The sequence below is a fragment of the Callospermophilus lateralis genome, chromosome 19 (genome assembly GCF_048772815.1).
Source record: "Callospermophilus lateralis isolate mCalLat2 chromosome 19, mCalLat2.hap1, whole genome shotgun sequence".
NCBI classification, from domain to species: domain Eukaryota; kingdom Metazoa; phylum Chordata; class Mammalia; order Rodentia; family Sciuridae; genus Callospermophilus; species Callospermophilus lateralis.
In genome coordinates this window covers 13,396,615-13,414,148 of record NC_135323.1, presented here as the reverse complement: position 1 = coordinate 13,414,148, position 17,534 = coordinate 13,396,615, and the positions used below count along the sequence as shown (strand labels likewise).

The window sequence follows — 17,534 nt, the reverse complement described above, 5'->3', positions numbered from 1 at the left end:
TCACACCTTTCGATTGTCTTCTTGAAAAGATCGCCTGAATCGCAGGTCTGGGTTGGACACAGGAGAGTGGTCAGTGCAAACCCACACTGCCCTGTCTCTGTAAGGGAGTGACCAGATGGATCTCAGAGGTCCCACAGCTTCTCAGGCCTCCTTGATCTCCCCCCTTTTACTTTCTGGAATCCTCTCTTGAATTCCTGCCATGCTCTCTCAGCTATCCTCAAAAGACAAAAGGGTTGGTTTGTCCCCACCCCCCCAGCATTTGTTCCCCTTCTGACATCAACCCCAGATCTTCCTTGGGAAGTCACCCCTCCCTCTCTCAGTGCCTGTCATCTCTATGGCTGAATCCACAACTGGAGCATGTCACTCAGATTTGACCAAGGAAACCGCCACATCTTCAAAGCCACAGCGGATGAGCGCACTGCCCCAGCACATTCAATGAAATTCCAGGAAAATTCTAGGTCCCCTGCTCTTTCCCACTAGACTGAACCCAAAGAGATATGAGGGGTTGATTTAAAAAAAAAAAAAAAAAAAAGGTTTTGCAGTTATCAGGAGGAGACTATTTGCAAAACAAACTAACATGGAAAAGAACCCCAGAGAGGAACCAGGTTCTGGTGACTTGCAAACTCCCGTCTTAGGACACACGGAAAACAAGAATTATTCTTGGATTTTTGCTTCAGCCAGTTTGCATCCCATGATCCACGGAGCAATGCTGACCCTCTGCCTTGGGCTGTGTCATGAATTGGGACAAGTTAGTGTCTTACTCTCTGACAGTTCCATTGCTTACCAGGAGCAGCAGCCTGTTCCCCCAAATGCAAAGGCACTTGTTGCTGAAAAGAAAGGAAAAAGGCCACCATGTCACTGGGAAAGAATGTAGATCCTGGGTCTTGTGGCACAGTTGGTGTGTTTTGTGAACTTCTCATTACTTTAAAACGAAGGACTGGTGATTAAGACCAAGCCTCAGCCACAGAAGTATTGTGTTTTAGGGACAACGATTTCATTCATTCATTCCACAGATATTTACTGAGTGTTTACAATGTGCCGGGCCGTATTAGGACCTAAGGTGACGAGGGTACAAACATGACCAGTGGCCGAGAGGATTCGAGTTGAGCCTCTAGATCCCTTCCCCAAATAATGCAGGCAGTATTAACATGTGACCAGTAATAAATTACAGTGTCAAGATCACACGTTCCGGGCTGGGGATGTGGCTCAAGTGGTAGTGCGCTCGCCTAGCATGAGTAAGGCACTGGGTTCGATTCTCAGCACCACATAAAAATATATTGTGTCCACCTAAAACTAAAAAATAAATATTAAAACAAAAAAGATCACACCTTCCAAAATCACACCTTCCAATTGAATTAAGGTGGATTTCCTATTTATCTGTATTTTCCAGGGCACCAAGGAAGTGGGCAGAGGCTTTGGAATTGGAGCAGAGCTTTCTGCCATCTTTATACCCTCTTGGCAGGACTAAAGTCAGCAGAATCTTTTTAAGAGCGTGATATAGCCATATCTCTTAGCATTATTACATGCATGACCTGTGGCAGCAATTCTCACCTAAGATAATTCTAACAAAAAGTGCTTCATTATACACTATTCTAAGTATTAAAAAAAAAAAAAAACCACCTGAGAATAAATGAAATGGCTAAATAGGTACAGAATAAAATAATATTCAAGATACAGTGTTAGGTATGTATTGTGGTAGAGTTATGATACTATTTGTATAATATGGCCCCACTTTTGTAATAAAGTATCAGTAGATAGAAGTGTGATCGCCCCTACCCAGGGAAAGAAGATCTGGAAGAATATACGCTGAAGCATTAATGGTGGGATGAGATGTCAGGGTACTTTTCATCTCAGCAGGATATACCTCTGCATCAGCAGGTTTTAGAAAACAAATGTGAGCTCTGTGAGGACAGGGGCTTTGTTTTGATCCCAATAATCCAGCATCTAGAACAAGCCAACCATGGAATATGTTAAATGATCAACTGATTTTTTTTTTTTTTTTTTGTACTAGAGATTGAACCCAGGGATGCTTTACCACAGAGCCCCATCCTCAGCTTTTTTTAATTTGTTATTTTGAGACAGGGTCTTCCTGAGTTGCTCAGGGCCTCACTAAGTTGCTGAGGCTGGCTTTGAACTTGTGATCCTCCTGCCTGAGCCTCCTGAGTTGCTGAGATGATAGGAGTATGCCAGTGCACCTGATATCAATTGATTTTTTTTTTAATTGAAAAACCACAGAAATGATTAAACATAGAAAGTGAAGAGCCCTTATGTGACCCCAACAGCTTGGTCTCTAGTTCCCAGATGCACTTTTCACAAAGGGCTAGTCTGCATCCCTGAGCTCCCAGGGCAGCCTCTGGCCTCACCTCCACCTCCCTCCTTTCCAGGATCAGTGCGCTGGGGTTGGCTCTCTTCTCCATATCCTGTAGCTTGATCAACTTCTCTATCAGGAACATCTTATCTTTGCCCTCCTGCCAAGAAGGAAAAGAAAAACAAAAATCAAAACATAGGGAATGAGTGATGGTGCAGTATTAAGGAGAAATTGGTTAAAAGAAGGTACCAGAAGTGGGATGGAGACTGTTTTCATATTTTCTTTTGATGAAAAGAGAAGAAGCATTTCACAGCAAGGCCAGTGACCCCCTACCCGGACCCCCAGAGCCCTCCTGCATTGTAAGAGGCTCCTCCAAAGCAATTCCCCTACCAGGCTTGAGGCAAGACCCTCCTCTAGCAGAGAACTAGAAGTAACTGAAGGTTTCGGTATTGACACAGTCAGGATCCCCTGATTAAGATAATACTTCTCAGGGGAAAAAGGCAGCCAAGTGAGCTCTGAGTCTTATGCGGGTTTCTCAGCCAGGCCAGAAAACCAGGAGTTAGAAGATCAAGTAGTCTTCAAGACCAGGAGAGTGAGATAACCCACCAGGAGATGGGAAACTGGGAAAGTGAGCTCAGCCTTCTGAGACTCTGTGGTCAGCAGAAATGCCGGCTACCATCAAACAAGGTGGGGCTACCCTATTCTGAAAATGGCAATATTAGAAACTTTCCCAGAAGATAAGGGGAATTGGAATCGGGGCACACACAGGTGTAGAATAGTCCCTAAAGTCACCTGCACCTTATTCACATGGGGAAAAGCACATCCCTAGGTGGAGCTAGGAGAGTCATGAGACAGGTGTTCCATGAAGAAGGGCACAGGTGAACTGAGGTCCCACCTCTGCGTATGTGATGACATCAAGAGACTGAGTCTTTCCCACCCCACAGGTGCCATGGAACTGTGCACCTTTGATCTTTGCTTGAGCTGGCAGGACTCTCTCGGATTATGCTGTGTCTTACTTCTGGCCCTAAATAAAGCCTTGCCTGTGCCTAAATTCTGTCTGGGTCCGTGGTTGGTGCCTATGACTCTGGGTCCAAGAACCTGCATTCGTAACGGTGTCTTCTTGGCACACTCCTGCCCCAGAGCCTATTCTACAACCTGGTACTGCCTGGCCGTGTCCTGTCTTCCTGCTGAGAATGCCAGACCCCAGCCAGGGCTCTGTCCCAAAGGCTGTCCGGTGGGTTTCCTTGGTCCACTTGATCTCTGTGTTGATGGAGATGAACAATTCAAAATTGTAAAGAGGAACTAAGGAAGGGAACACGTCTTCTCCTTGGAGAGTGTAATCACTTCTTGAAACTCCCCGCAGCAGGAAATGTGTAGAATATTCCACCTGGGTGTTGTTTACTTCAAAGCTATTTTCTCTTATTCCTCTTCTATTAATTAATTCAGATTCTTCTGTAGGAAAAAAAAAAATGTCCTTGGGAATTTTTAACAAGTCCTCCAGGTGTCTTGGATGTAGCCAACGTGTTTAGAAATCTCTGACCTGTAGCAGCTGTCTCCACTCTCTAGGATGATTTAGAGTTACCTAAGAGCGTGCAAAAATGCAAACTCCTAGGCTTTCCCTGATCAGTTTTTATTCAGAGAGGTAAACGATATTGTGTATAAGAACACAAACTTTGGAGTTTTCTGTTTCACCATGTACTAACCCAACAATTAAGGGTGAATCAATGCAATCTGTAAACCTTGGTTTCCCTAATATAAAATGGGGAGTTTAAAGAAACGCATGTGCCCTCGTTAGGATTCAATAATATATATATATATATATATATATATATATATATATATATTTTGTTGTTCATCACTTAAAACAATGCCAGGCATCATGTAAGTGCTCAGTAAATGTTACGTGTTGCCTGAATGGGTATGAGTGGGGAAGTATCGGGAATTTGTATTTCTAACATTTTATGCCGGTGAACATTCTTTGAGAAGGATTTTTGCAAAGTCTTTTCCCAAGCCTTTGACTGGGTTCTTCTGGAGATGATGTCCCTGCCTTTGGGGTCCATCCTCTGGGTGAGACTCCCAAGCAGGAAGGTCTGTAGTGATGCTCATGCTGCCTTCATCCAAACCTCTCCCCGGTTTACCTGGCACTGCCTTTACAAAGTTAAGGCTTTAGAATCAAATCCTTCCTGTGTTGAGATCTGCATAAGATTTGCCCAAGACATTTAGAGGTCTGCAACAGAGGAGCATTGGTAAAGCTTCTGGGGGTGAGTAAAAAGAGCATTACTAACCCACGCCCTTCCTTTACCTTCTGAAAGAATAAACTCAAATTATCTGAAACCCCACAGATAAGTAGATAAGACACTGGGGAGTCCTATTTCTTTCCCAAATGTCTAGATACAAGATCTCATATCACAGCCATGTTGGTACTTAGAAGGACAGAAAATCAGCCCAGGATCAATAAGCACCCCCGTGCCTAGACTATAGTCTCTAACTACCATTTCACAAAGACTCTTTGAAGGAACAGCTGCTTCCTGTTCTGTAACAGGAAATGAACCAAGATGAATCTAGAACATCTAGTTCTTTCAGAGAGTAAGGAACCTATCGAATACTGGTGTCATGTCAAAAGAACCCAGAAGTTAATTCAACTCTTTAGTTTTTTTTCTAGCAAATAATGAGACTCTTTGAGCATAAAAATGACTGCAATTTTGGGGTTGTGGCTCAGCAGTAGAGTGCTCGCCTAGCACATGTGAGGCCCTGGGTTTGATCCTCAGCACCACATAAAAATAAATAAATAAAGGTATTGTGTCTAACTATAATTGAAAAATAAATATTTTTTAAGAAAAATGAGTCACGAGTTTAAAAAAAAAGGACTGTAATTTAAAGATATCAACATATACTTAAACTTTACATTCATAATAATTTTAAAATCCCCATAGGCTGTATTTGGAAGTTGTTAGGTGTAATAGATTGAATAGTGTGTCCCCCTTTTAAAAATATATGTTCAAGTTCAAATGCCAGGACCTGTGAATATGACCTTAGTTGGGAATAAGGTCTTTGTAGATGCAATTAAATTAAGGATTGTGGGATGAGATCAGCCTGAATTAGAACAGACCCTAAATCCAATGAGAAGTCCTTAGAAAAGAAGAGAAGAAGAAATAGAGAAAAAGGGCCTTGTAAAGATGAGAACAGAGATTTGGCATTATGAAACCCCAAACCAAGGAACACCAAGGGTGACCAGCAGTGACCAAAAGTAAGACAGAGGCATGGATCAGATTCTCCTTCACAGCCTCAGAAAGAACCAACCCTGTCAACTTTTTAATTTTGAACTTCTGACTTGATGATAAATTTCTGAGATAATACATTTCTGTTGTTTCAAGTCACCAAATTGGTGGTATTTGTTACAGCAGCTCTAGCAAACTAATACCCAAGGATGTAGATTCAACATTATGAAAATGTAAATAAAGGAAACAAATCATGCATTTACCTTGACTTTCCTCTATGTGCTGCATGTCAAGGTAATTGTATAATTGATAAGAAGTCTTTGTTAATACAATTCCAGTCAATAAGTGCACTCGGAGGAATGGTAAAAATCAGAGTACAAAGACTAGGCTGTAATCTTTATGATATAAATGGATCTTCTAGGCAACACACACATCAAAGCCTACTAAATCCATTAGCTGAAAGGTTGATGGGAATTCTATCATAGATCCATGGGGCTGAAGAAGCTCTGACCACCGATTGCTCTTAACATCAAAGAAATTAGACAGTCAGACATTGTCTATCTGAAGGGGATGTTACAGAGGGGCACAGCACCACCCATGAAGTACAGAGGGTACCCAAGAGGATGTTGACTTGTGATTTTCCAACTTTACTACAGTGTGAAAATCATGCATATTCAGTAGAATCTGTACTTCAGAGTTGGAGTTTTGCTCTTTTCCCAGGCTAGTGAGATTTGGTTTGATGCTCTCTTGTGATGCTGGGCAGTGGCATCCAGCATTGGCTCCCAGTCAGTCACTGGCTCACAAAGGAAACAGCAGATAAGCTACGGTGAATAGTGTTGCTTGTCTATGAGGCAAAAAGACCCTGGAAGGAACCGTGGGGAAGCTTGACATTGGTTATGAGATGATCACAGTCAATCCTTGGTAAGTTTTCTTTCAGGTGCAATGAGGATATATTGTGGGTATGTTTTTAAAGTCTTTATCTCAAAGAGATGCATATAAAATTTTAAACAGATAAAAAAATAATGCAAGGCCTAAGATTTGCTTTAAAATAATGCAGAGATTTGCAGGAAAGATGTAGTATAGATGAAATGAGAGTTTCAAAAGGTTGATTGATGGTTGCCGGGGCTGGATTGGTGGGGCTTATGGGGGTTCATTGTACTATTTACTGTCGCTGTTTTGGAGTATGTTTGGAAATGTCTATTATGAAGGGTTTTAAAGGAGAAGGCTGACACAGGGCCCAGTGAGACTCACATTAATGATCTGTTCATGGAGAAGCCTGATCATAATCTTCCTTCCCTCTGTGATCTGCCAGTAAAGATAGGTGATGATTCTGGAAGAGAAGAAGGGAAAGGGTGACAGTTGCAGGCTCCAAATGCCAACTGGGAACAAGGGGACTGGAATATTCGCTTGCAAATGGGTTTTGACTCCACTATGTTCCTGAAAGTTCCCATCACCGTGAGTTTCAGGCTAAATGCAATAGAGTAATGGTTCTTCACCGGGCTGTACACGGGATCACCTGGGAGGTGCAGATAAGACCCACGCCACGGCTGATCTTCAGACCCGCGAGTTGCACGTCTCTGGGCGTGCGGTCAGACATGCGCATGGTTCCAAGATGCATCTCGAGCTTGTGAATCTGGACAGTGCCGTTCAAACTTCAGCGAATACACATTTCTTGGGATTGTGTTCAAATGCATATTCTCATTTAGTAGCTTTGGGGCAGAGAGCAGATTCTGCATTTCTAACAAGCAGATGTCTGCCTTTCTGTCTGTCTACCTAACTAATCTTTGTCCCTGACACACCAACACTAAATTCCTTGGCATCTCCAGAGTGTCCTTTGAATGTGAATGAAATGTCTGGTTGTCGATGGCCCCCAGATGGTTTCAGGATGGAGGGTAGCCACCAGAAAGACCAAGGTATGATGAAAGGGTTGGACCTTTCAGCGCCTGTCCCTCCTGACCGCGGGCAGGACAGAATGGCTGGAAATCAAGTTCAACACCAAAGATTTCATCATCAAGCATGCCTGCCTAGGAGAGGACGTGGAGTCACCACGCCACCCCCTCCGTCACACCTTGTCCTCGACATCTCTTCCACTTGGCTCTCCTTGAGTTACCTTCTCTGTCATACACTGGTAATCGTATTTTCCAGAGTTCTGTGAGTCATCTTAGCAAATTATCAAATCTGAGGGGGAGGGGGGTTGTGGGGAACCCTCAAATTGATAGCCGGTCGGTCAGAAGTGCAGGTCCCCTGGGTCTTGGGAGCAGCGTCTGAAGTGGTGGTGGACTCACAGGACTGAACCCTTGGGGAGTGTGACATGAATGTCAGAACTAAAGTAAACCATAGGACACCCAGCTGGTGTCTGGGGAGTTAAAAGAATTGGGTGGTGTGGAAGGGCAAGCCCCCCCACCCCACACACACACACACATTTGGTGTCAGAAGTGTGACTGCAAAGAACACAAACGCAGTCAGTTAGAAGGTGACAGGAGCAAAGCCATCAGGAGAGCTCAGCGTTCTAAGGAAGCCAGTGGCAAGGTGGTGCCGGGGAGGGAAGGCGTAAGTGGGAACCGGGAGACCCGGTTCTAGCCTCTCCTGCCACTAACAGGCCCTGGGGCCCGGAACCTGTCTCTGCAGGTCACCCCATCTCTGTAAGTCTCATCACCTCCCTCTGTGAAGTGGAGGGATCACCCCACACTGTCTACACCTACTGGCTCCGGGACTCGGTGCCTTTGAGTTCTGACTCTCTGTACAAGAAGGTGCCATCCAGGGCAGGGGCTGGGGCTCAGTGGTACCGCTCTTGCCTGGCGTGTGGGAGGCCCTGGCTTCGATTCTCAGCACCACATATAAATAATAAAAAGGTAGAGTCGGGACCATCCCAAACACAAAGCTAGGCCATAGGTCTTTGCTTTGCAACCAAAGCACCCCGAGGGCTGGGCTCATCTTGTGTCAACGACAGCAGCTCTTGGCCTCCCCCCTGGTTTCCAGAGGCACCCCACTTACAACACGATGAGTGTGAGGATGAAAAAGAAGTGCACGCTGCCGATGAGGTTGTGATAGATCCACACCACCCACTGGTAGCCAGGCCGCCCGCTCAGGGTGTCGATCCAGCGGTAGACAGAGTAAATGAAGGAAGGCAGACCTCGAAATGGGCCGCAGTCGGCGGAAGGCTTCAGTCTGGAAAAACCCGGGTGGAAAAACATCTCTGGCACCAGACTCAGAGGCGGGCATTCTAGAACCAGGATTTTTGTTTGCTTTGTTGGTTTTGATACTGGGAATTGAACCCAGGGGCGCTCAACCACTGAGCCACATCCCTAGGCCCCCTCTTTTTTTATTATTATGATTTTGATTTTGAGACAGAGTCTTGCTGAGTTGCGAAAGGCCTCACTAAGGTGCTGAGGCTGGCTTTGAACTCGCGATCCTCCTGCCTCAGCCTCTCGAGCCACTGGGGTTATAGACGGGCACCGCCGCGCCCGGCTAGCAAGGGTCCTTTTTAGGCTCTGCGACTGGAAACAGCAGGTCTTGCCTTCTCTACCCACACTCCCCTTCCAGGAGAAGCCCTCTGGCTCACAGCCCCTCTGGAATGACTGGTTCTAGGACCAAAGGTACCACCTGACCCAACAGAGGTCAATTCAAAGAACAGGCTGTGACCTCTGCGGTACCTTGGATTGAAGAAGTAAATGGGGGCAGAGAGTCGCTTTCTTGGGAAATCGATTTAGGAAACCCCAAGAGGGAAATCTGTTAAATCTGGGGGCTGACGCTGTCCGTCACGGGCAGTCAGTTATGCTCCAGCAGAAACCAGAGGGCAATGAGGAGGAGAGGCAGAGACCAGTGGCTCCCATAGGAGGACAAGGGACATTGCACCATGCCCTGAAGCTGCTTGAGTCCCAGGTGGCTCCAATTTCACCTGCATCCCCCAGATCAGCACCGCCCCCACCCCCTTTCCTTCATTCTTTCTACCAAGGTTTATTTGACTTCTCCTAGGTACTGGGCTGGTCGGCCCAGGGATTCTATATTAAACAAGACAGACCCCGTCTTTCCCTCTTGGACTTATATTCGTGTGGGAATGATGGACAAATCCATGGGTAAGTAATTAGACAAAGGCATGTCTGACTGTGAATGGTGGAATGATGGGAAGAAACTCAGGCCTGAGAGAGACAGAGGCGGGAGGTGTGGACCGAGGAGGATGGGAAGGTCCACCAGGTACACACGGATGAGGGGGGGGTCGGATGGAGGAGACGGGCTTGGAGCTGAGAGTCGGAGAGTGGAAAGAAGGAACCCAGGCAAGGGACTGGGAGGAGCCAGGCAAAGGGAGCACCGTGCCTGTGTGGGGAGGGGCCTCCTGGGTCCTGGGATGGCACAAGAGCTACGGGGTTGCTGCACCCGTCAACCCAGAGCCCACACTGCAACCCACTCCTTTATCAGACTCCTGGCTCTGGACCTCTGCTCCCCTGCCCCAGTCACTCCACGGCCAGGTACCAGACAACTTAGGGCAGCCCTGGGCCCCGGAGCCAATGCTAATCCTACCTACCCTGGCTTGCCCATTCCTTACCACGGAAACCACAGTATAGGCGCTTACCCACCCCCATCCCTGCTGCTTCTCTGTGTGTCCCCCCATGACACGGAGCGTCCCCTCCTCCCGGGAACAGGGAATAACAAACCGTGATTCCCTTGCCGCTGGCTCTTGATCCCTCGGCCTCACCGTGTCTGGATGATAATAAAACCTGCCCTGGGAAGCAAACCCGAGGCCACCGTCCCCTACCTCCAGATGGTGATGGCCAGCGTGCACAGCACCCCAGTGAAGGACGGGAAGAAGAGCAGGAAGATGAAGACGGTTATCATCTGGGAGGCCCGCCAGGCTTTGCTCGGGGGCTGGAAGTTCACGATCAGGCTGATCTGCGGAGAGAGAGGTGCCGTCCCCTCCCACCTGCACCAGAGGAGCAGCCGAGGGACCCCGCCTGGGGAGGGCCTCATCCCTTGCCGCGCCCCCCCACCCCCAGATCCAGCCACCTCCCTGTCCCAGGAGACCCAGCGAAGCCCGAGGGCTGTGACCTCAGGCTGACTCACGTTCTTGACATAAAACATGGTGAAAAGGGTGATCATCTGGATGAAGGGCAGCAGAGGACAGAAGAACATTCCAATCCTGTCAAGGCAAGGGTCAGAGCCCAGGGGCGGGGCCAGGAGTCGGGACCCAGGTGGTGGCACAGAGAGAAGGGGACAGTCACGTCCCCATAAAATTCACGTGGTGAAGTCCTCACCTGGAGGATCTCCAAACGTGCCCGTCTCTGGAGACGGGGTCTGTAACGAGGGAGCTAGGTTGGAAGGAGGTCACCGTGGGGGGCCCAGTCACCAACAGGGCTGGTGTCCTTCACAGAAGAGATCAAACACAAGCATAGGGGGGTCCACCACCCAGGGAGGTGGTGACCTGGGACAGGCAGGTCCTTCTCTCCTGGCCCTCGGAAGGAACCAGCCCTGCCCACACCACCTTGATCCTGGGCTTCCGGCCTCCAGAGTCGTGAGAGAACAGATCTCATGGCTGGAGCCACTGGGCTCTGGGACCCGCCATGACGGCCCTTGTGGATGGACGGAGGGGACTGCCGCGTGGCCGTGAACCAGGGTCCCTAGCTGCCCCTTTTCCAGCTCCGGGAAGGTTCTGCCAAGTGACTCCACACTGCCACCAAAGCCCCCGCTGGCCCTGGGCAGCCCCAACCTGGTGTGTCCTAAATGAGGGAACCAAGGCCCGAGGTCTTGCCGGGACAAGGCTTGGGGGTACAGGTGAGAAGGGCCCCTCTTTCCAGCTCTCCCCCAGCGCTCCCGGTGCCCAGGAAGAAAATCAGTTTGGTGCTAGAATGTCTTTAACTTCTACCCAACGCCAAGCCCCATGTTTCCAGAACAGGATGAGGCCTTAAACCGGGAGCCTCAGCACACAGCAGGGTCTGGCTCCAAGGTTAAAGACTTTTTCTGGGTGGGATTGTTCTTATTTCTTTCCAGTTACTTTGTGATTTCTGTCAACTAGTACTGGCGGACTCCTTTAAAAATGTATTTGAGTTTAAAAAAAAAAAAAGGCAAATAATTCCAAATTCCAAAAAAAGCACTATGTAGATAATAAATCAGATGATGTGGCAATGTGCCCCCAAAAGAAGCCAGATGAGATTGGCAAGGCTAGAGTGTAAAAGGGTAAAGCTTGGGAAACACGTTCCTCACCTTATCTCCCTTCAGCCATAACAAGCACTCCCTTTTCTTGTTATTATATCATCTTCTTCTAAAATTCATCATTAGGCTGGGTGCAATTGTGCGTGCTTATCATCCCAGTGACTCAGGAGACTGGGTCAGGAGGATCGCAAGTGGGAGGCCAGCCTCCACCACTTAGTAAGACACTGTCCCAAAATAAAACAATAAAAGGGGCTGGGGATGTAACTCAGTGGTCGAGCACTTGCTTAGCCTGTGTGAGGCCCTGGGTTCCATCCCCAGTTGTGCAGTAAAAGAAACCAGTTATATTATGATATCCCTGTGTTACTGTTTTTTTAAAAACAAAAAAACCTTAGGAGTGCCTGTGAGTACCTCAGGATCCAGCAATTTCACATCTTGGCCTATATCCGAAAGAAGTGGGAAAAGGATCTCAAGGAGATAACTGCACACCTGGGTTCAGAATGGCACTATTCACAATTGCCAATCGGTGGCAGCCACGTGTGGTGGACAGATGAATGGATAAATAAAATGTGGCCTTCCGCACACAAGGAGCTATTGTTCAGCTTTGGCAGGGAAATGCAACCCGTGGACACACCTAGAGCTCAGGGTGCTGTGAAATAAGCCAGGCACAAGAAAACCAATATTATTTGACTCCACTATTTTTTTTTTGATGGTGTAACAGATTCACAGAACCAGAAAGTAGATCAGGGGTTGCCAGGGGCTGTCAGGAGCAGGAAAGGAGTGGCGGATACTGGGTACAGAGTTGTTCTAGTTTTGCCAGATGAGAAGGTTCTGAAGATGGGTCACACAACCATGTGATCATACTTGCTGTGAATTTTTACAATTTTTTTAAAGAGTGCTCATAAAGATAACAGTATCTCCAGGTGCGGTGGTGCACGCCTATAATCTTGGCAGCCTGGGCTTGGGAGGCTGAGGCAGGAGGATCGAGAGTTCAAAGGCAGCCTCAGCAACTGGTGAGGCCCTAAGCAACTCAGTGAGACCCTGTCTCTAAATAAAATCCAAAATAGGGCTGGGGAGGTGGCTCAGTGGTCAAGTGCCCCTGAGTTCTATCCCTGGCACCCAAATAAATAAATAACACTGGTCATCGTATCCCCACTTATAAAACCTTTCTGAGTGAGGTGCTCACTGAGCGCTGAGCATGTGCATTTTCTCATTTAATTTTCTCATTTAATCCTCTCTGAAGCCCTGTGAGGCAGGTACTGTTATCTCGACCTTTTACCTTGCACAAAGGAAACCTGCTGGTTGAAATAATGGTTTGTAAGCTTCCAAATTGCCAGCGGGTGCCCTAACAGGCCTCCTAAACACCAAAGTCCTGGCTAAATTAAATCTAAATTAAATTCATTGACAGGAACAAATTATCTGGGGGGCGGAAAAACAATGTGGGACCTCCCTCCCCCAATGAAACGCCAAGTCCTCCTCAGTCAGGGTCAAGCCAACTTACCACACCAGAGTTTGTGCGTAGATCAGCTCTAGAACATTCCTGGCAATATCAAACTCCTGTAAGCCAAGGCTCGTGAGGAACCGCTTCCCAATGAGCCTGTGAAAGTGTCCTGAGGTCAGTCCCCAAACCGCCATCCCGCCCGCCAAAGACCCCCAGGGGCCAGGACCATCAGATGCAGAGACCCTCCCCAGATTAGGATGAAGTTGTTAGTTCCAAGTGTCAGCATGTGTTTGAAAAAATAACTGAGGCTCAAGTGGAATTAAGACAGTGCAGTCGAGTGGGGTACTACTAAAATGGTTTTTAAATAATTCTAGAGAATTTTAGTTACCTGAATTATTAACATATCCCACCTATTATCTTTTTTATATCATTTTTAGCTTATTAAATCTTGAACAAGATAAACTCAGCACTCCCCAGTTCAAATAACTCTTCTAAACTAAAAGTGTTTTTTTTTTTTTGGTTCTGGGGTTAGAACCCAGGGTCTTGCACAAGCTAAATACTCTACCGCTGAGCTACAGTCCCCGCCAAACAACAACAAAAATTTAGTTAGTGTTTACAGATGTTAAATGAATGCTATTTCCCAAATCCATAAGGAGGACCCAGGCTCAGGCCCAGCGCCAGGTGCAGGCCCAGGTATTCATGACCAGCAAACACGCACCTCCTCAGAAACTCCCCCAGGAAGGAATCCGCTAACGAGAACACGAAGTCCATCAGGAGGAGCCGGTAGATTTCCTGGCCGATCAGCGTCTCCCAGCACTGCAAGGCACAGAGGGGTCAGGGTGGGGGCGGGCCCATGGCCCCAGCTCAACCCCTCTGCTCCATGTGCTCTGTGGGACACAGCTGGTGGCTCAGATGGACGAGTCCTTGCGTACCCAGAAGGGCAGACCCCCTGTCTGCCATCAGCACAGCAGGTTCGATTCCAGGGGTTTCCATTCTCTCTCTCTGGGTCCCTCCCTCGCCATTAAGTCCTGCTTTCCACATGAACCAAACTCCTCCTTCTCAGGATCTCTCCTTTTAAAACCTTTCATCTCCCCCCATCCCCTCCAGGTCCATTTCTCAGTCGGGGATAATCGTCTCTTCAGGAGGCGGGGGACATGGATGGCTAAGGATGCTCCCTTCCTTGGGCTTGGTGACCTCACAGAGCATCGGTGAACACCTGCTTATTAAAGTGACTTGTGACTGACTGCACGGTCACTGCAGCTCTGGAAACGGGAAACCTGAGTGAGTGTGTGACGGTAGTCAACTCTGCGGGAGTCAGCGGTAGGAGCTGACAACCGGGAGCTTTTAGGTTTGGCTGAAGTGGGAGAGGGAAGTTCTGGGTTCACAGTTCAAAGATGGGTAGATGGATGAATGCATGGGCACGTGGACGGACGGACGGATGGACATATGGATGGACATATGATGGATGGATGGATGGATGGAAGGAAGGCTGTAGGGGCACATAGATGAATGGATGAATGGATTTGGGTGGATAAATGATAGATGAATGGATGGATGGATGGATGGACACATGGATGAATGGATGGATGGTTGGACGCATGGATGGATGGATTGATGACACATGGATGGATGGATGCATGGGTGGATGGATGGGTTAACACATGGGTGAATGGATGTATGGATGGATGCATGCATTGATGAATGGATGAATGGATTTGGGTGGAAAAATGATAGATGAATGTATGGGTGGATGGACACAAGGATGGATGGATGGACACATGGATGAATGAATGGATGGATACATGGGTAGATGGATGGTGGATGGACACATGGATGAATGAATGGATGGATACATGGGTAGATGATGATGGATGGACATATGGATGAATGGACACATGGGTAGACAGATGGATAGATGAATGGATGGATGGATGGATGGATGGATGGATGGATGGATGGATGAACTGTGAGTGGATGGATCAATGGTGAATAGAATTATAATGTGGTATCCTTCTAACCAGCCTAACTTGGAGGGCTGATTTTGAACTTCTTTGATGGTTAGGGTGAGAAGATAAGGGTGCCATGTTTAAGAGATGGTTTGCATCTGGACAATAGCAGTGTTTTTTGGGAGCCCAGGGAAGAAGAATGACAGAGAACTGAGGAGATCAATGTCAACTAGGATCATGTTGGCTCTGGAGAAACTTATGTCCTCCCTTGAGATCAAAGACCAAGAGACCCAACTGAAGGGAGAACATGGAAATCTCACCTCTTCACCGGACAGGGCCACGATGTTGAGCCAATAGTAACAAAGAATTCCAATGATGGATATTTTTAGAAAGATGTTTCTAAATAACAGAAGAGAAAACAACTACCATTACCTCCAGGGCAGACTCCTGGGCTGTTTGCCAACGCTTCCTTTGGAGCACCTGGTAGGATGGACATCCCTGCCCTCCTGTGGATGGGTGGGGCCATGTGGCTAGTTCCCGTGAGTACATGGTGAGCCGAACCATTATGTGTCACTTCTGGGCTGCAGCAGTGGCTGCCACTGAGATCCCCGGAAGCCACGTCTCCCCTTTGGAATGGCAGTCAGCGATGTTCAAGATGGCGGCCCTCTCTCCTCAGGTGGCCCTCAGTGATTCACAGGAGCAGAACCATGGACACATGGTTCTTGCCTTCCTGCCACACCGCAGAGCACATGTAGCCCGGGCAAGAATAAGCCTTTGTGTTCCAAGCTACTGAAATCTGGGGTTTTGTTGTTCTTGTCACTGGGGCATAAACAGATGTATTCTGATTGATACACTCTCATTTGTCGCACCTCCAAACTATCCGATTTCACCTCTGGCAACAGTAAGTCCACCCACGGCTCACTGGGTGCTGACTAAAGGTCCTGTGACGGGCACCACCCTCTCCATGTTTACAATTCCATCATCAGGTAAAATTATATTTTATGCCCATCTCACCTAAGATGCAAGATAATGAGGTGACAGTGAACCCTATATGTCCCCCTCTATACCCACTTCATGGGGCATCAGGGAAAATCTCTGAGAAGGTGACATTTGAGCAGAAGTCCAAACAGAGTCAGGAAGCAGGCCACGCAGCTATGTGTGGGTAGAGTGTTCTGGACAGAGAGAACATCTCGTGCAAAGGCCCAGGGGTAGGCACAGAGTTTGGCGTGTTTGTGAATACCCAGGAGGCTGGGGGGCGGGGGGAGGAGATGGTGATCAAGAAGGAGAGAGGTAGGAAATGAGGCTGAAGAGCTGGTCAGGAGCCAGACCTCAGAGGCCACAGTAAGGAACGTGCTCTGGAAGTGATCCATAAAGAAACTTGAACTGCTTTGTGCACACCTATTGCCATAACCAGGAGCGATTCAGGGAACCAGCCAGGAAGAAGGTGTCAGGGCAGGATTTGGACAGTACAAGCCTTTGTTTATCAAAATGCTGGGGCCACCTCTAGCACATAGGGTGCCTGAGTTGGAATCACCAAAATGTATCAACCCTCCCACCTCTGGGTGGCTGAATTATAAAAAATGTACATCCTCATCCCTGCTGATGCAGTAAGTACCAGGACTCACAGTCTGACCCTGGATGATTTCAGTCCCCACACAATTCCTCAGTCTGAAACCTTTGTGCAGTGCACTGCCTGCCCATCTGTAGAGGTCATACTTGAGACGTATGTTAATTCTCAGGCTTATAACCTTTGGAAAAGGTAAGCCATTACTTTGAGCTACATTTTTCCAGTTTTTGTGTTTGTTTGTTTAACCCACACCACATGAACACACTTCACTCTTGAAATCCCTCCCTTTTGGAGGACCAAATTGTGGTATTTGAGCCGAACCCCTCCAGCTCCCGGGAAATGAGACGGGCGTTGGGTGTGACGGACACACCTACCGGATCAGGAGGATGTAGACCTCGTGCCGGGGCAGCTCGTACCTCTCCACCAGCCTGAGCATGGAGTATAAGCGAGGCACAGCTAGGTTGATGCAGGACACAAGGAAGGGTAGTAACAGCACGGCTCCGGGGTTCTGGTGCGTCTTCAGGAACTGCAAGGAGACAGTCAAGATGCCCACTGTGCGCTGGACCCTCTCTGCCTCACCTGGAAGACGGGCACGGTGGGGAAACCCCAAAAGGGGCTCCTCTGGGCTCAGCTATGAAGCTACCATTATTTAGTACTTACCCTGTGCCAAGCATACTGAGGCTCAGAGAGGTAAAGACACTTGCCCAGGGTCAACCAGCAAGAAAGAGGAAGATCTGAACCCAGATACTTCTGCCCCAGGGCCTAAGCTCCAATAGCCATTATGGGATTCTGCCTTCTTGTCAAGACACACAGGACATGGAGGATGTGCCTCTCGCAGGTGGGGCAAAAGCCTGCGTGTACAGGTACCAAAGCAAGAGGGGAGCAGTCATGGCGGAAATCCTCTTTTCCTCTC

The 17,534-nt window shown here is 47.9% G+C and overlaps 1 protein-coding gene across 1 annotated transcript in view; it reads right to left on the bottom strand.

The window, feature by feature from the left end:
• Positions 1–17,534, bottom strand: part of LOC143385427 (transmembrane channel-like protein 5) — a 39,756-nt gene continuing 22,222 nt past the window's right edge. Inside the window, exons 10-20 of the mRNA XM_076840916.1 lie at positions 16,996–17,147; positions 15,375–15,453; positions 13,827–13,924; positions 13,169–13,264; positions 10,585–10,660; positions 10,280–10,413; positions 8,521–8,694; positions 6,778–6,856; positions 2,364–2,468; positions 785–827; positions 1–47 (exon numbers count right to left, since the gene is read on the bottom strand). Of these exons, the coding sequence (XP_076697031.1) occupies positions 1–47; positions 785–827; positions 2,364–2,468; positions 6,778–6,856; positions 8,521–8,694; positions 10,280–10,413; positions 10,585–10,660; positions 13,169–13,264; positions 13,827–13,924; positions 15,375–15,453; positions 16,996–17,147 (1,083 nt within the window). The remainder of the gene's footprint in view (positions 48–784; positions 828–2,363; positions 2,469–6,777; positions 6,857–8,520; positions 8,695–10,279; positions 10,414–10,584; positions 10,661–13,168; positions 13,265–13,826; positions 13,925–15,374; positions 15,454–16,995; positions 17,148–17,534) is intronic.